At 36.2% G+C, this 19,164-nt stretch overlaps 1 protein-coding gene across 14 annotated transcripts in view; it reads left to right on the plus strand.

Moving 5' to 3' along the window:
- The window catches only part of LOC121854350 (disks large homolog 5-like), a 130,729-nt gene extending 112,068 nt beyond the window's left edge, over nt 1-18,661 (plus strand). For 13 of the 14 annotated variants that reach the window (XM_042348966.1, XM_042348967.1, XM_042348961.1 and 10 more), the window contains 15 exons: nt 3,313-3,529; nt 4,876-5,005; nt 5,176-5,306; nt 5,764-6,037; nt 6,479-8,316; nt 9,954-10,166; nt 11,084-11,216; nt 11,768-11,903; nt 12,305-12,608; nt 13,259-13,626; nt 13,794-14,016; nt 14,276-14,517; nt 15,133-15,362; nt 16,207-16,426; nt 16,770-18,661. In XM_042348966.1, coding sequence (XP_042204900.1) covers nt 3,313-3,529; nt 4,876-5,005; nt 5,176-5,306; nt 5,764-6,037; nt 6,479-8,316; nt 9,954-10,166; nt 11,084-11,216; nt 11,768-11,903; nt 12,305-12,608; nt 13,259-13,626; nt 13,794-14,016; nt 14,276-14,517; nt 15,133-15,362; nt 16,207-16,426; nt 16,770-16,876 — 4,766 coding nt within the window. In that variant the 3' untranslated portion in view covers nt 16,877-18,661. The remainder of the gene's footprint in view (nt 1-3,312; nt 3,530-4,875; nt 5,006-5,175; nt 5,307-5,763; nt 6,038-6,478; nt 8,317-9,953; nt 10,167-11,083; nt 11,217-11,767; nt 11,904-12,304; nt 12,609-13,258; nt 13,627-13,793; nt 14,017-14,275; nt 14,518-15,132; nt 15,363-16,206; nt 16,427-16,769) is intronic. The other variant, XM_042348957.1, reaches the window with a different exon arrangement.
- Nucleotides 18,662-19,164: the final 503 nt, after the last annotated feature.

Consider the following 19,164-nt stretch of genomic DNA (forward strand, 5'->3'; position numbering starts at 1 on the left):
TATTCCCAGTACTGGTAACAGAGAGAAAAAATAAAATATAAATGCATAAAGAAAATAAACGATAATGTACAGTCGGGGTCAAAAGTCTTGAAGACTTGACAGTATTTGGCATGTAAGTACCTGAAGATCTTAGGTATTAAGGAGAGTTTTATCCCATTTTGTGGTTTAGGCATAATTTGTGATGACAAGTATTGTTATTAGTATACCCCATTCATATTATGTATAACTCAGAAGTAGATGCCAGATATTGCTAAGTGTTCAACACTTTTGACCCCGACTGTACATGTACAATACAGTCTACGGAATAAATACTATCCAGTTAATACAGGTAATACAGTACCTGTACATATTCCATAGAGATTCATAAGTAGATGCCCCTATAATTTTATTAAGTCAGCTGATGAGAATTGAGAGGAATTTTATATATAAAAATACCTTGAAAGCTTTTCATTTTCAATTTTTTTTATCTGATTCCTGATACTCAAGGGTACTTTTCATTGTCTCCTTTACTCTGTGACTCATGTACCATGAGATACCAAAAAAGTATTAAAAACAAATTATAGGTACAGTATTACATAGTATAAGTATTAATTATGCTCCTTTTACAGAATACTGTAGTACATTGTTTCTTCAATCTGTCTCTCTACCAAAAAGTTCCTTCAGTAACTTGAGAGAAACTGTGGATAAAAATGAAATTACATATGTGGCTTTGTACAGTACTAATACTCACAGCAAATTTGGTGATCACCAATTTTTAGCTTTATATACTGAAATTATTGTCCCTGTTCAGCTATGGAATTTTAGGGGCATGGGGGAATACACCACCTCCATGTATAGTGAACAGTGTTCTAATTACCTAACTAATATAACTAAATGGCTTATGGACGTTTGAATTTTTGGTAAATCAGTTGAAGAAGAATTGTTTGCAGGTAATTTCTGATTAGGCCACTTATTGAATTGTTAAATATCATATATAATCTTTTTTAAAGACACAAAGTGACAGGTGTCATCTTTATTGCTTGAAAACCTGGTGGTCATGACCTAGGGTACAGGTTCAGCAGGAGTCTTTAGGACAACACTCATATTCTATTTTTTTTGTTTGTTTTGTAATCAAAAGCTGTGGTTGCACTTCTTTTTCATGCTAAGCAAAGTGGATTATGGTGAATGTTATATCTCATTATTATCATTGTACATACAATGATTAACTTTTAATGATGACAGGCTTTTTATGTGGACTATTTACTCTGACAGAAAAAGGGGGGTAAAATTTTTAAATTTTCTTATGAATATGGTGGTTTACAAGAGCCACAAACAATGGGAGGGAGGTAAGTGACTTGCTGGGAGGTAGTGGGAGATCATTATTATAATGATTAACATTTTATGGTGTACAATTCATCATAAATAATATAAAATTTTAATAATAGAAAGAAAAAAGTACAGTACAGAATATAATTTGTAAAATGACTTGAGGATAAGTTGTATTGAAAGGTGCCACTTCCCTGACCCCTCATCCCCTCTTCCCCTCCTGTGACATTTTAGGCTAATGAAATATTTAATTAAGACAGAAACCATTTATTATGATGAGAAATAAAATAAATCCAGGTATCAAAATAAAAATAATTTTATTTTTTATTATATACATTTCATAATAATGGAGACAGACTTGATAGGGCTGGGCTTATTAGGTATGTGTATTTGAGTCATGATAACACTGTCACTACCTGTCCCTGTCTATGTTCTTCCCAATCACAGGCGTCTTCAGATGGTTCGTCTTTTTCCGTATACTGTACAGTGGTCCCTCGGTTAACGAGCACAATCCGTTCCAGCAGGTTGCTCGTTAACCGAAAAACTCGTTAACCGAAACCATTGTTTCAATGGGTTTTTGGGTAATTGGTTCCAGCTCACTGAAAATTGCCTAAATTCAACAAAAAAGGTAGAAAAGTACACTTACTTTGAGGTGTGTATGTAGAAGGCTCCTGGATGATGATGATGATGATGATGACGATGATGATGGGAATTAGAATGGGGGTGGAGGAGAAGGAAGAAGAGAAGGCATTGGGGTGGAAGAGAAGTCACCCCATGGCACCATTTCACCCATAAAATTTTAGTTCTCTTGGTGTATTTCAAGATTATTTTCTTTAAATCAACACTGCACTGCATTATATATTGTCAATATGTAAAATATATTTCAAAATGACCAATACTTTGCTTGGAAACACAGAAAAAAAGCATTTAGTTGAAGAGAGTCTCAAGCAAGATGTTACCTCCACTGAAAACAGAGAGAGACTAACGCCTGTCTGGTGTGTTAACAGGCTGGATGGCACGCCAGAAACTAGTTTCTTTACCTTCAATTATGTTCAATAATTGTTAAAATGACTAAAAAAGTTAATATTAAACTTTTAAAATTATTGAATGGTATAAACTTCTTGATATTTACTAAAATAGTAAGGAATTTAAGCCCTAAAACCGATTACTGTATTGGCGGACTAATACTACAGCTGGTGGACCGCCAAATGCAAGCGAAAACATGTTCAGGTTGGCTCGTAAAAACTCGTTAATCGAGGGATTGCTCGTTAACCGAAGTTAAGAATCTTATGGAAGGTAAATCGTTAACCGAATTCTCGTAAACCGAGGCGCTCGTTAACCGAGGGATCACTGTCTTTCGATCTGTTTTTTCCATCTGTAATGCAAACACTGTGGTTAACTTTACTCTTTTCTTCATTGTGGTTTCTCTATGCTACCAAGTGGTGACTGATGGCTTCAGTTGATGTGATTACCAAACCAGTATACTCTACTGTGTAAGAATATCTACTGTGAGGGGTTATTTCCAGAGTATGGTGGCTGAAGTGTGTTCTGTAGGGGACTATCCCCTATAGAGGGAACAATGAATCAAAACAAATATAACTATATAATGCTCTATACTGAATTATTTATTAAAATAGTTACAGGAAGGTTCATTTGACAAAATTTGTGTTTTATATACAGTACAGGGCTTAGTGTTAAAGTCTCTTGAAGAATTTCAGAGTTATCAGATGTTGTGCTGCAGGTGATGTTATTTTACACTGATAAGAGAGTATGTTATGCTAAAGTTCACTGATGATTAAAGTCATCTCTGCATTTAAAAAAATAGCTATTGATGTAATTTTGATGCTGAGAAAGGTTTAGGTAACAAATATTATTTTGATTTGATAGATTTTTTTATCAACTAATCATATGGAAACTACTGTATTGTAATAGTAAAGATATAAAGGATATGTTTATATATGTTGCATTTACTATCTTAAAACAGTTAATTCCTGAATTTTTAAACAGAGGCTCAACAAGAGGCTGAAGTATCTAAGCGGCGCCGTGACTGGGCCTTCAGTGAGCGCGACAAAATTGTTCAAGAAAGAGAATCCATACGAGCCCACTGTGACAAATTACGTCGTGAACGTGATCGCGCTGTTTCAGAATTAGCTGAAGCTCTCCGGGATTCAGATGACATGAAGAAGCAGCGAAATGAAACCTCAAAAGAACTCAAGGAACTGAAGTAAGGAATCTGTTATTTTATTTCTTTCAGATTTCTGGATGTTAACTCACTCTTTCTCTCTTTAATTATTATCTTTTCCTTACTAATAATCATGTCACATATTTCCTTTTGGAAGGTGTAGACCTGGTTGGTGATTCTCTACATCTTTGGAGTCATTATAGGAAGATTTCCATGTTTTTAGCTTGTACAAATATACTTATCACAACCATAGACCAAATTAAACAATCTTAACGTCTGAATGCTGGGATTTGAACCCAGACCACCAAGGATGACAGTAAGGCACCCAGATGTGAAGTTTGTCTTCATTGATTTACCTGTGTTCATTGCATGTTCTGATACATAGACCAAACATGGTGACCAGCTCTTCATTTACAAATGCCTAAAGTGTAATGATGGAGCATATTTACATTGCCAGGGGCAAACACAACTCTCGTCAAACCACAGAAGTATTTAGTGGTGACCAGAGACAAGAGCAAACACTTACTTACTTAACCTTGTCATTTTCTTCAAATTAAACATTCAGGTTTATGTGCTACTTTGTAGAGTGTATGTTGACAGTGATGCTGTCTCTTTTTAACATTTTGTGTTGTACTCAGAAATTGTTCTTCTAAACATTGTATCTTTGCCACATTTAGTGAGGTAGCTGTCTTTTCTTACACAGAACTTAATTGACTTAAGTAGAATGATCTTTGCTCTCATGCATTTGTCTGACTTATCCACGTATTTTAATACTGTTTCTCCATTATCAGCAAATGTGTACAGTACTTCACCCTCATTAATCATTCAGCTAGTACTCCACCTCTATTCTTACCCATTCAACTACAGTAAAGTGTCTGTCAACCTGAAATGTGCTTTACAAAATAATCTGTTCTACAAAAGATTTAAGCATTCTAAATATGAAATTTAAGAAAATAGAATGATTTTCTTTAATTTAATTTTCCACATATAGCATGAGGGTAATTGAGGAGAAACTGGACAATGAGGCAACTGGCTGAGTGACTGTGTGTGTGGTGGCGTGAGTGATGAGTGTACTTGTCTTCTCATGAGTTTGAGGAGTTCATTATGGTGGTTGTAGGAGAATGATGACACGCTGAAAGCTTATTTGTAGACTTAATAATGATGAGAGTGTTCAGAGAATAATAAAGTAAGTTAACTAACCTGTACAAGTATTTTCAGAAACTACAGTAGTAATAATCAGTTTTTCATTGGATATTTAAATATGTAAAACCATGACAACACCCCTTTATAATAATTCTAATGCATATCACATGTACCATGTTTATTTTAATAGTAAATTTTTACTACTTTTAATGTTATATTGATATTGTATGCTATTGTAACTGCAGAGAAAGACTAGAAGCAGAGCAGGAGAAGGCAGCAGTGGTGCGACAGTTGGCAGCTCACAACCATTCTCGTGACTCTGCAATAGACACTGATATGCAGGAGTGGGAAATAGAAACTCTCCATTTACCTATTGTAAGACATTTATACTATAGTATTATTGTTGATAATAGTCATACTCACTGTCTCAGAAATACATCCATACAGTACTGTATATGGTAAACAAATGCATTTATCAGAAATGGTAAAAATATACTGTATTCAGTGCATTTGTTATTAATATGTTTTTGCAATATACTTTCCAGGGTGTGGTGTCTGAGTCTGATGTTGGCTTTGTTGTGGCTGGAGGCCGGGATGATCTACATTATGGGGGTAGCGATGGAGCCATTTACGTTACAAGTATTGCCAAAGATAGCCCTTTTGAAGGGAAACTCAGGTATATATCTAAAATATATTATGACTGAAATGTAGTGGGTTTGAAATATATCAAATTTGTTATGTTGAAACTGATTCAAACAAAGGAAATGAAAAGCTGAACTCCTGAGTTATTGGTCATATCAGTCAGTTGCCAAATACTGGTTACTGTCATTGTATATAAATAACCTTTTAAATCCAAGATGACAAACACAGAGTCTACATATTAGCTCCACCAGTAATTAGGAACCTGGACATTAACTGATGTTAACCAGTGTAGTTGGTGAGTTGTTTGTTTCTCTTGGGTCATACAGGTGGCTGTTGTGTTGGTGACATCTTCTACACCTTAAGCAAATTCTCACTTACGTGGCCCAAGGGCAGGCAACCCTTGGGCATGAGGGGCAACCAATATTATATATTTCATATTCAAAACATTTATCACATAAAACTTGACAATAATCAATCTTAACTATTTTCAGGGTACATGACCAAATAGTTAAATTAAATGGTGTAGAATGCCTGGGCAAAGACCGTGGCAGTGTCTACGCTGCAGTGGCCAGTGGAGGTGGATTGCTCCAAATGACAGTCAGACGTAGAAGGAGCGGAGGTCGTAACCACACTGCCCACCTCCACTGCCCACACACTTCGCATCATGGACTAACTCTTCATAGCGGAGTGTACATAGCAAACATTCTACCTGGGAGTCCGGCAGCCAGAGAGGGTAATTTGGCTGTTGGGGATAGGGTGCTCAATGTAAGTACAGTATAGCATACTGTATACCCTAAAACTTTACTCCATATGTTATGTTAGACTTTACTTGGATCTTACAGACATGTAAGTTCTGAAGAAAAAAAATTATCTTAAGAAAAATTAACATCTAGCTTCTCATTTTTAAGCACCCATTCTTTTTCAAGCAGAGACATCCAGCTTGCCAGTGATTTGAGAAGAATTCAAAATTTATTGTCCTTGTGTTTATCAGTGAACAATATATGCCATACAATACACTGTTGATTTCTGTAGGGGACCCACTATCCCCCCAGTTGTTTGCTATTGTTTTCTTTCCTCCTACTTTAAAACTAATTGAGAAGGCTGAATATATAGTACAAGAGTTAGAAATACAGTTCATTTATTTACACATTTCATAAGGCTTTGTTACTGCTTATTAATAATCTTTTTATTTTTCTTGTTCTTCAGATAAATGGCAAGCCTGTAGATAACTTGGGTAGTTGTGAGGAAGCACAATGTTTATTAGATTCATCTGGAGAAGTAGTGCAGCTTACTACTCTCAAGTCTCATGGGTCCTCATCTCTCTCAGCACCACTCAGTTCTTCCTCCAGTGGTCACAATATTACAGAGGATGATAAGTCAACTTCATCCTCAAGACCATATTCCTCACCAACTTCTCCTGCTAAAGATTCTGGGATTAGTCCAGGACGAACAGGAAGTCGGGAGCTTGTAAAGAAACTTATTCCAGGATCAGGTGGATCACACAGTGAGGACACTAGTGGTAAAAGATACGGAAGTAGTGAGAAGGTGGTGTACAATGTTAACAAGGCTACTGGTGATAAAGTATCTGGGACAGGACCTCTAGATCTCTTCAAAAATATGGTGAGACCTAGAAGACACAGCAAAGAGCGTGGAGAAGGTCGTTGTGAGAGTAGAGATAAAGACGAAAAGAAGAAACACATGACGTCTGTACTAGACCATGAAACAGAAAGTGCAATAGCCCAGTTAGATTCTGTGAATAATTCATATCATCACAAAAGTGGGAGTAATGGAGGTACAAGTACAACTAAACGATCCAAGAAGCGTGAAAAGGAGAAATCAGGGGGGACGTGGCCTAAATATAGGGGTGGTGGTGTCAACACATGGGATGCTAACTCTGGAACTGTAATGTACACACAACGAAGAAAAGAACGACCACCATTATCAGTTTTTTTACCTTCTCCTAGCACTTCGCCATATATACGTGAAGAAAAATCTTACGAATCTTATCACCATGAAAAGCACCTAAGTTCTAGATCTAGTTCAAGTCCTCGGGCCACGCCAACCAGCCCACGCACTCAACAGTTCTCTCTTTATAAAAATCTTGATGGTGGTGGTGGAAAAGTTTGTTCTTATAGCAGTGCAGGGCAAGTTTTTTCCAGTCCACAGTCTTCTAGTAGTGTGTATCCCAGTCAGGATGTATACTCCCTTGGTGGACCCCGAAATCCCTCGGTGGACAGAAAGAATGAAGATTCTGAAAGAGGAGATCGTTTAAGCTCCCTCACACCCTCAGATACATCCCTGGACTTCTCTGTAAGATCAGGAAATGTAGGAAAGGAAGAACTGGAGTATTATGTAAAAAAGAATATAATAAAATATCCCCAGAGTGACAGTGAGAGCAATATGAGCCCCATTGATCCCAACCCACCTCAGTCATTAAGTTTACCTCCTGGTTATGGAACAAGGCCATCTCCCCTCCATCATGGAGGAGACCGTACACCTTCACATTCTCGCATTCCTCATCCGCACGCTGGACTGTATTCTCCACCTACTCCATCCTTGAAATCACCCCCAGCTTTTGCTCCATGTCCACCAATCTCCCATTTCTCACTGACACATACACATGCATATCCGCACAGCACAATTGGTTCCTCTATAGCTACAGTATCACCACGTTACTCATCACCACCCACGTTACATTTAGGTCCTTCAAATTTTCTTCCATCTTCTAGAAGTGGAGACAGTATTCTCTCCTCCCCTGGTCCAGATCGTGATAGAGATATACGAGTATATTATGAAAGTCGACAGGCATCATCACCTACCCCTCTTGGGATGATTGGAACAGTTGGTAGTGGTGTGTTTTACCACTCGCCATCACCATCCTTGGAACTTCCTGGACACCATAAACCTCGTACACTTCATCTTCATCCTTATCGGTCACCATCAGATGAACCACCTCCGCTATTACACCATTCCTGCCCACCATCTTATATTGACTATCAGCGCTCTGTGGGCACTATGCCTCGCAAGGAGGATGAGCGTATCAGGTCAGTTTTGAAGTGTATTTTCTAAAGTTTTTCATAAGTGCCATTTACATAAATAGTATACAGTATAATGTACTTTATGCACTTAATTTGTCCTTATTTCTCATAATCACCCTCTGTATGTTATATCTTGTAATAAAGAGCTACTTATACTTGGGCTTTCTAATATTCAGATATCTTCCATGGTATCATGGTTGAATCTTCAATCCCTTTGGATATACCGAACACTCTTCCCTCCCCATTAACACCATCAGCCTTTTATGTGGAGTCCATATACATTGGTTGCCCTCTAATGGCAGAATAAGAGCTAAGTATAACCAATCACCACCCAAATCACAGAGGGCAGTGTCCACCATCTTGATTTCTGGTCAATTTGCCATTTTAAATCCAATCTCTAGCTACAGTATATGACATCAGTAGTGGACATCTTCCAACTGACTTTCCACTGGACTACTTTGGAGTATAAAATGCTAAGTGTCATGTCCCCAATATGACACATTAAGGAATACTGTTGTGCCAAAACTATCACAATTCCTTCATTTCCAATGAATGTTGTAATGTTTAGTGCATGTTTTCTTCAGTCTGAGGTTTCAGAAACATGGTTTCAACTGGTATTCTAGTCATGGCTGAATGTGTTTCAGGCTTGGTAGCCAGGGTATTGTATCTACATTGCCTTTTTTTAGGAAATCAGGGCTATGAGAAATGTTTTCTTTTCACTGCTTCAGCTTAGCTAGTTTATAAATCTTCATAACAGAGTTTAGTTTGTCCTCCATTGTAGAGTAACCTGTCCAGAGGACAGTTGCCAGAAATGGAGAATTGATCCTGAAATCCATTTTTCTAGCAGAGCCTATAGTCAGGCTGCTCAGACACCCTCCCCCCTCTTCTGGGTTAGTAATAATGTTGACTAGAACAGAATTCAAAATATAGTATACTGGATTGATCTGAAATCAAGGTGGCAGGCATAACTTTGGTAATTTTAGTGTTGATTGGTTAGACTCGGCTCTTAATAGACCTGCTCCTTGAGAGTGGTGTTAATGGGAAGGGCTGTATGATTTGTGCAATATATCCAAATGGATTAACACAGCAACCCTAGCTACATTATATGAGGCATCTGAATACTGTAAACCTCCAAATCATAGCCCACTATTATAAGAACCACATGGCTACATGCTCTTCCAGAAACTGGACTTTATTGTCAGTCCTTCATTTTGGTCACTTTATCTTAACTCATTCTTATGGCTCATCAGGCCACAAGACTTCATTCCTTCTTCTGCTATATGTTTACCATCACCATAGCCAGAGCTCCAATAAAACTGCTCAGTATTCAAATTTTTTGTGAATCCATGTTTACGGTAATACTGTATTTAATATCAAAGCATCTCCTTAAATACTATTCCTTTCCTCAAGTATCATCATTCTTCTCTTTTATTGTAGTTATTGAAACAAAATTCATTTATTGAAAAATAACAAATGAAGAAGGCTAGAATTTGTTTATATAAGTATTAATGATGGATAATGCTTGTGAAAGGCCCAATACAGTACTTTAGAAAAATGGAGTTGGATGATGCTGTAAGAGTATGAAGCTAATGCTGTGTAACACATACTTTTCAAGGTATAATTTTCACGTGAATGATTTTCAGAATACCAAGTAATGCAAGCGTAGCTAGCAAAAGCAGTGGAGGTAAAGGCAGCAGTGTTGAGAGGACTTCAGAACGTGGCTCCCCCATGCCTTCCAGTTACTCCGTAGAGATGGTTGGTGGTGGAGGAGGAACAAGCAGAGGACCACAGCACATCACCCACATCACTCACTCAGTGCACAGTCCACACTATCAAGATTATATTTGGCAGAGAAAGTAAGTTCATCATATCATCACTGAGATATCACATGAAAAAACTTCAAGACTGAAGTTTACCATAAACAACATGAACTAAGTATTGGTTATAGCTGTTAGTGTGGGTTTAGTCAGCTATGTAATGAGACATACATTAAGTGTTTTTAAATTAGGTTGATTCCTTATAGGGGTCATGTAATTTTGAAATGATACAATTACATATTCATTAAATATATTAGATCCTTGACTTAATGTCAGAGCAGGACCGAGAATTATCTTGCATTATTGAATCACATTATATTATTCTATGTATTTCAATGGGAAATATATAGTACGGGCCTGCAGCCAAAGAAATACACAACAAATTAATTTAAGACCTGTATTTTATCCAACTCGACCCATTGCCAGTCAATCTCAATGCCAAGCCAGCTCCACATCATGCCATGAATCTATGCAGCTTACTAACAAAATCTATGATATCTATTTTCACTTTCACTGAACAAGAGGTGTGGGCAACCCAGTGGATCCAGCACTCACCTGTCCTAAGGGTCTCCAGTCCATATCTCAGGGCTCCCAGCTGTAAATAGCTATCTAAATTTACAGTTGGAAAAATAAATGCAGTTGATTGCAGGGGTAGTTACATTTCCTCTATGTGTACTGAAGGATTTGTATACAGTGTGCAGTTTCCATACTGACCCTAACAGGCCACCAGGCCTGTTGACGCAATACAATTTTTCACTGTATTTGAGAAACTTCCTTACACAGAAAAAGATTGTTGATGAGTAACAAAGGAAAGATGGGCATTTGATTGACTAATTCACCAAAAAAGGCATTCAATTTGTATGTTTTTTCTCTTTGAGGTTTTGTTTATTTAGACTTTCATTACAATAACATATTGACTTGGTAATTGTCTTATAACAAACATAATTTTGTTTCAGCAGACCAAACCCTGGAGACCTAAGAAACATATACATTGAGAAGTCTTCAGAACCATTAGGGATTCAGATCCGTTGCCTGGAGAATGGAGGGGTATATGTCTCCTCCGTCACTGTTAACTCCCTAGCATCGCAGGTGAGACGTTCTCTGTGATCCATAACTATTCTATTGATTTACAGTAATAACTAGAGGATGTGGAAGAATAAATTTTCCTGGAAATATTGAAGATAATATATTTTCTTCAACAATTATGCCATTAGCATACAATTATGGAATTGAAAGCTAGGACACTTTTCTTCCTTTGCTAATGTTATTTTACTTGACATTATTATGGAAGAAAGAAGTTTCAGACTTCATATCTAATTTCTACCAGTAAGAGTTGTGAATTTAAGAATGAAATGAATGAGTTCCAAAATTTGCATTAAAAAAAAGAAGAAGATATTTTGCTTTTAAATCCTATTAGTAAAGTTAATGTGTTTTGGTGCAGTGAGCGAATCTAGGTAAAGAATATTCTGCATACAGGAGAGGACTTACATAACTAGAAATGTATGATGGCTTTCTTTTTTATAATAATATTGCCACACAATTAAATAACTGATTGAATAATGTAGGAGGTTTTTGTTATAACCAGTTGATAGAAATTTTATGTAAAACCATAAGAAGGCAAGCAAAGATTTCTTTGGCAGGTGGGGCTATGTGTTGGAGATCAGCTTCTAGAAGTATGTGGCATCAACATGAGGTCAGCCTCCAAGCAATCAGCCTCAATGGTGCTATCACAGTGTGGCACATCAGTCACTATGTTGGTGCAGTACAACCCTGAGAGTAAGTGTTGGTTGTCATCACCCTCAACTAGTAATTTCATACCATTTAACTTTGAGTGGTTATTATTTTCTCAATTAAATAATCCCTATTTGTTGTTAAAAAAAATTTTGCATGTATTTATTTAGATATAGACGATTCTTATTGTTCATCAATCTTAAACAAGTACTGCTGTACTACCTGTATAATACACAGGGATAGCGTTAAAGCCAAGTGTTAGGTACCACAATGCTTATAGCTTTGTAACTCTTTCATTGAAAACATTGCTTCTTTCAAAGGCATTATGACTTCATGTTATGAAAAATAATTTATGCCATGCTTATAATGATAATGCTTGCAAAAATATTGCATTGATGAACAAATAACATTTTCTTATTTATTCATTTGTTTTTCTTGTTTAATAGAATATCGTGAAGCTGAAGGGTGGGAAGGCAGCAGCAGTGGCAGTAGTGTTGAGGGATCACGTTCTGGGACACCAACCCCACGCAACTCCCCTAAACCAACTTCCCATGAAGCCCCTCGTTCTGTTGATGATGATGATGACCTGCCTCACTCAACTACATCCACCTTGAGAGGACCTCTAGATCTTCGTGATACTTTGGAGCATTCCCTAGATCATTCCTTGCCCCCCTCGGCACGATCAACACTTACTCGTCCAGAAATTACACACGTCATGAATACCCTGAAGAGACAAGAAACTTTTTCCAGGTACCTCATTAATGTAAATAGTTTATCAGATATGATAGGGTATTTCTTCACATCTTTCATTGATTTTCTTGATTATTTTCCTCATTGCTTTGAGGTTTCTGCACCTCTTGATCTACTCCCACAAAAATGGAAGAAAAATAAATATAAGAGATAGAATAATTCATCAAAACTGAGCAATTTATGTAATCACTAAAGCAATGTCTGTAATATTGTGTATAAAAAAGTTCCTTGTCTTGTACAGGTATACATGTCCTGTAATCCCAAATAATCATAATTAGAAAGATATACAGTACTGTACAGGTATCCCTCACTTGGAAATTCCTGATATTCCAAAAAACATACTTGTAAAAGTTTATCCACAGTGGTTGCTTTAGCTTCACTGACGACTTTTCTCTTGAACATGGTCTTATCTTATTTGCTATCAGCAAGTAAATTTGAAGTCACTTGTTCGGGACAAGTACTGTAAATGTTTCACTTAATCTGCACAGCCTGGTTAAAAGTAAACATTTATTTCTTTAATGAGAAAAATAATGTTGCCATTGATATGAAGGAAAGGTTTAAGTTGGGTTTTTAAAGTTAACGAGGATATCTCCAAATGCAAAACATGCTCAGGCAGCACACTTGAATGTATACTGTATTATGTATTTCAGGCGCAGTGAGAATGGTGGTGGAGGCAGCAGTATTGGTGGTAATAGTGGAGGTGGCAACAACTCTGGAGGAGGCGGTGGTGGTAGTGGTGGCAGTGTGGGAAACACTACTGGTGAACCAAGGATTGTGTACTCAGAGCTCAACAAGTCCCATAACCTGGGTATGAAGATGGTTGGTGGTAATGCCTTGGGCATCTTTGTCCATTCAGTTCCTCCAGACTCCCCTGCAGCCAAAGCTGGCCTCAGACCTGGTGACCACATCTTGGAGTACAATGGTGTAGATCTCCGCCATGCTACAGCAGAACAAGCTGCCTTTGAGCTGGCCAAACCAGCAGATAAAGTTACCATGCTGGTGCAGTACAATTACCAAAGTGAGTTTTAGAAAAAAAAAAATTTCATTTTTGTATTTAGTATTATTGTATGAGTTCATATGTAAATTGTAAAGTTTCTTACTCAAACTAAGCTACTTTGTGTGTTAAAAGCTGAATTAAGGTCCAGTTACTAGTTTTAGAATTAAATAACTTTATCTTTTTTCTAGGATATGAAGAAATTCAGGACCAACCTGGAGACAGTTTTTATATCCGAGCTTTATTTGACCGATTGGGAGATGTAGGTGATTCCCCTGATCTAAGATTTCACAAAGAGGACATTTTGTATGTAGACAACACCATGTTCAACAATGTTCCGGGTCTGTGGCGTGCCTGGGTTGTGGATGAAGATGGACACAAAACACAGTGTGGTACGGTGCCCAGCAAAGATAAGTAAGTTTCAGTCTGAATTTTATTTCATACTATTGGTGAGTATTAGAAACTAGATTACCTTTGATTTATATTTTTCTAGTCACTTCATCTTAACTAAAGACATTAACAATGTTTCTTTTCAAACAAATTGTTTTCATATCAAGATTGTGAAGTTAACATATATACAGCTATAGTAATATTTTAAGAACTGTTTGAAAGTCATTGTGTCATTAAATATGAAACCAAGTTTTTAATAAAATATATTATTGTATAATTCCAGAGTGGAAGAAGAGATGCGTCTTCAACGTAGTGTCGGTGACCTACAGATGGACTCTAGTCGTCGCGGATCAACATCAGCGAGACGATCTTTCTTCAAGCGCAAGAAACATTCCCGATCGTCTTCTAGGGACTCTAAAGAACTTGCAAGCTTTTCTGATGCTTCCTTAAATTCTTACACTGAGACTGCACCCATGCATGATGAACCCTCTCCACACTCTTATATTAGAGTGGAACGACTTGACTGTAAGTAAAAAGACCCAGTAAATAATGGTAAATATGCCTATGAAAGACTTGGTCTGACAGGCAGTTTCATTTGTCTGTCTCAGACTATTAGATAGACTAGTTGAGTCAGTTGTTTAAGTGTAGAAAAATATCACAACACTAAAAAGAAAGTAATCACTGGAGAAATTTACTGGAAAATGAAGAGCGAGCTGAGACTAAAATCTTCTTAGTGAATCAGTTTGATGAGCAAAGTGAATACATGTGAAGTGTTAAAGCTTGTGGAAATGTTGAGTATGGGTGGATAATGCTTTAATGTCTTTCTAATGAATGCTTTATTAACATCCCCAGCTGAGGAGAAATATAGCAAATGTGTGTGTGCGTTTCTCCATAAGTATGAGTTTGTAGAACAAACTTATCCACCAGTTAACAAGTCACTACATAGTTCTACTTCTAGTTTATCCATCCTTCCATCTCACTTGTACAGCTGAAGGATATAAGATCTCTTGTTCATGTTAGGCCTGACACATCTGGTCTTTTGTTGGGAAACACAAACATTTTTACATTAATTCAACCAGATTTAGTGTTATTAACATATGAAGAGTTTTGTTAATGATTTAATACAAATTATTTTTTCAGATCTGGTGCGACGCCCTGTGGTAATGGTAGGACCCTTGTGGGAGCTTGCGTGTGACAAGTTGGTGCATGATTATCCTCATAACTTTACGAGATGTGTGCCAGAGGTGAGCCGGCTCTCAAGTGCAGAAATGGAAGCAGCTGTCCAAAAGAACTTGATAGTTGATTACAGACGCCGTGGCTCACATTTTGAAGCAACTACTGTTAGTCAAGTCAAGGAAATCTGTGACAAGGTGAGAAGTAATCTTTTAAAATTTTTTGTGTACTTTTAATTTATCATATACAGCTGGTCTTCGTTATTAGTAAAATCAATATACATATATTGTACTCTGTTACACATATAGCAGTTTTTACTTCTAAAAGTTCATTATTCATATGCCATACTCGGTTATATGTATACTGTACAGTAATCCCTGATTATTTGCTTATTTTGTATTCCCTCCAACAATTCACAGGAGGCAACTAAATATTAATACTGTACAATAATTTGAAATATCTGCTAGCAGGCAATGTGCCTGCTCATACTACTGTCTATTGAGGACAGGAAAAACTATATTTTCATCAGCCAATTGACTGTTTTCGTTTGATGTTTATTTGTTAATCTTTAAAAGCTTATGTAATGATACACAGTATTAAAACTATTTAATGCTTCTAAAAGAAATTGAATATGATTGGTATGTGTTTCTGTGCTTTTCATTTCAGTTTAACCAACAAACACAACCTAACTTGATTGGGTAGGAAACAAACCTCCCTCTATTACATTGATTTATATGGGAAAAATTCATTTATATTTCATATAATCATAATACTTACGGACTTTTTAGAGAACAGAACCCATACAAATAACAAGGACCCACTGTACTACATTGAACATTTATTACAATTGCTCTTAACTCTTCAAATCAGTAGCTATAGATTGTGGCATGGCTTATTGTCCACATTAGGACTGTAGTCTTTGATGTTAAAAGATGTCGAAATAATTTACTCCAGTTTATAGTACAGTTGAAAAGGGGCTTAAAAGAATGAAAAAGTATCATGATTACACAGGTAATAATAATATTATTATTTCATTGATAGAGTTGTCATGGCATATTGGACATCAGTCTTGGTTCTGTGGAGCGTCTACATAGACACAACATATACCCAATAGTATTGTTACTGAAGTTCAGACACCACAAGCAAATTCGTGAAGTTTGTGAACATCATCCTTCTGCTGAAAGGATCTCCCAGAAAGAAGCCAAAGAAATGTATGAACTTGCTGCCAAAATGGAACAAGAATATAAACATGTCATTTCAGGTAAGTTTATCACTAATTATATCATACTTATGAACTCACTACTTCTTGCAGTCATATGACTGGTAAGTAGCTGCTAGGATGATATTTTATTTTTTTTTGCTATTTAAGCTATAAAACTAGCATTCAACTTTGTGTAAGTACTTGGAAGCAATACTTGACATATCATAATCATAGGTCTAGGGCAACAGATGGATAACCCCAGGAAATATAACTGGATTTTGATTTTTTTTTCTGATATCTGGATCCAAATGTGTACAGTACAGTACCTATACCTCATTAAATATAATTCTTTATGTTTAATACAAGAAAACGGAATACTGAAAAAATTAACTTCTCTTTACAGCTGTGATTCCTGCTGCTGTCAGCATGCCATATATAAGTACACAAGTAAAGTCATGTGTGGACCAAGAACAGTCTAAAACACTCTGGGTCCCATCAGGAAGCCTCTGAAATGTAAGGATAAACACCAAAATCAGGTTTTAATAATTCCACACAAGACCAAAATTAATATTAAAATTGACATGTTATCCTAACCTGATTTTGGTGATATACATTTACTTGTTCGGAGGGAATGAGTGTTAACTTCTCCGGCTATATCCACTGCTACTTTTCCTTACACTGAAAATTCCAAAATACAAAGTTTTGATTTGCCTAAAGAAAAACAATTATTTTAGGCTTAATTAAGCTGGATATAGATTTATTTTTATTGTTATAATATATAATTCATATATTTTGTTATTGGACCAAGCTCAAGAAGTACAAATATCACCTAGCATGGTTATATTTGAGCTAAGGATTGTATTTAGGAAGCTGTCTTATATTGTTCAAAAACTGCAAATTATTAATAAATCTTTTAGAAAGGTTGTCCAAGATTCAAAGTCTAAAATATCTTGTAAATGAAGAACAAGGTTTAGCAATTTTGCAGCCTGAATGACAGGTGTCTTCCCCCATACCAAAGAGGCTTTAAGGCAATGGAGATGGGCAGCTAGTGAAGGAGAAAAAGCTATAGTATTAAAGTAGCCTACTGCTCTGCTCTGACAGCTTGTCATTTTGACAATATTCCTTCTCACTTGTGCCTTAATGGAGCTGGTGAGTGGCCTGTGTTTGTTCTAGTATCAATAAATGGGGAGTGGAGGTGCACATGTTGCTGGCTTGATGTTGGCCTCTCCTGATCTCAGGTAATGAAATTAGGCCTGGTTCTTATTTAACATTGTGAAGGGTAACAAGTCATTATGTGACAATCTACCAGAAGCTTTATTTTAACATAAGGAGTCCCCATCTACCAAACCTATGTAAAACACTTCACTAATTTGGTAAAGCTCAAGCAAATGCAAGTAGTTTTTAACTGCTTATGGTGCATCAACATTCAAATTGAAATGAAGTGTTTAAAGCTGTGATTTCATGGTCACTGGTATTGAAGAAACCCTTGTGTCTTCCTTGTATAGTATTTGAAAGTCACATTTAAGTTACCTAAAAGTGTTTTGGATGTATTCACACTCAAGTTCCACTTGATTTGTCAACTTCCATTCTGGTGCATCAATAGGAGTTACTTAATATAGCTTTGTGTAATATCTTTTTCCATAGTATTTTTTAAAGAAGTCTTCAGATTCTATGTAAACTATTTATTTCATGTGTACATTCAGATTTAGAAAAAATAGTATACCTTATTATATATATATATTATATATATAAACATATATAATGTATAGGCTCTAACCTATGATGTTATGTGTTCACCAGAACTTGTGAATTTGATGTATGCCTGATGATGATGATTATTTTATTTATGAATATGTTCTTTTTAATAAATCCAGCAAATCTCTAATCAGACTTCATGGGGAAGACCCATTCCTGTCTTTCATACTTTCATATTGTTACTCTGCTTTTTTGTACAAGAAAACTTTCCATGTTATAGTTGGGCTGCATTTGCTCAACTTCTTGTCCTAAAGCCTGTTTATGCTGAAGTTTTTGGAACTTTCCTTTCACAAGAAGCATATTGCCTGGATTACAACGATTTTACATAGATATATTGTGTTGTTAATGAGGCTTACTAGGAGTGGGTTATATTTTGTATGTACAATATGTTAAAGCCTTGTATATTACTGTAATATATCTGAAGATGTAATTAAGGTGACTATATATTATGTTTACCTCTACTTTATACAAAACTTTACTGTGAGCAATAACAGTGGAGAGGAAGCTGTATAAATGTTTCTTAGTAAAATAAAATTTTTTGACCGTTTTTCAATATTTTACCAAGTTTCCCCTTAAGATAAATACAAATTGGTCTTAGCTAGACATGGGGCAAAATTTTATATTGTTCTGTACCCTGTGTATAAACCATGATACACATGCACAGACTTATCTTTTGAACAAAGTTTGCATGAACAAAACAGAACATGCAAAGGAGAGGTGTTTGGACTTTGCAGACCATTTGGTAGGTTACTGTAAAATCAAGCACTGCCAGAAATTGCAAGCCTATTATTTTATATTAATACATTTTTACACTGCAATAGCTGTTCTTATTAAACTTCAAATAGTGGGGGATTCCATAAATTATTTCTGGTATAAACCTTCACTCAGCTCACTATTAATTAAAATTCGTTTTATCCCAATTTCCCAATTGGTATAAGATATTTATCTGGTGTATTTTGGTTAGGTTAGGTTAGGGTAAGGTAGTAGGTACAGTCTCGTTCAAGATTCTTCGAACTGTGCTGAAGACACCTGGCAACTCAAGG

This window comes from Homarus americanus, unplaced genomic scaffold (genome assembly GCF_018991925.1).
Source record: "Homarus americanus isolate GMGI-L3 unplaced genomic scaffold, GMGI_Hamer_2.0 scaffold54443, whole genome shotgun sequence".
NCBI lineage: Eukaryota > Metazoa > Arthropoda > Malacostraca > Decapoda > Nephropidae > Homarus > Homarus americanus.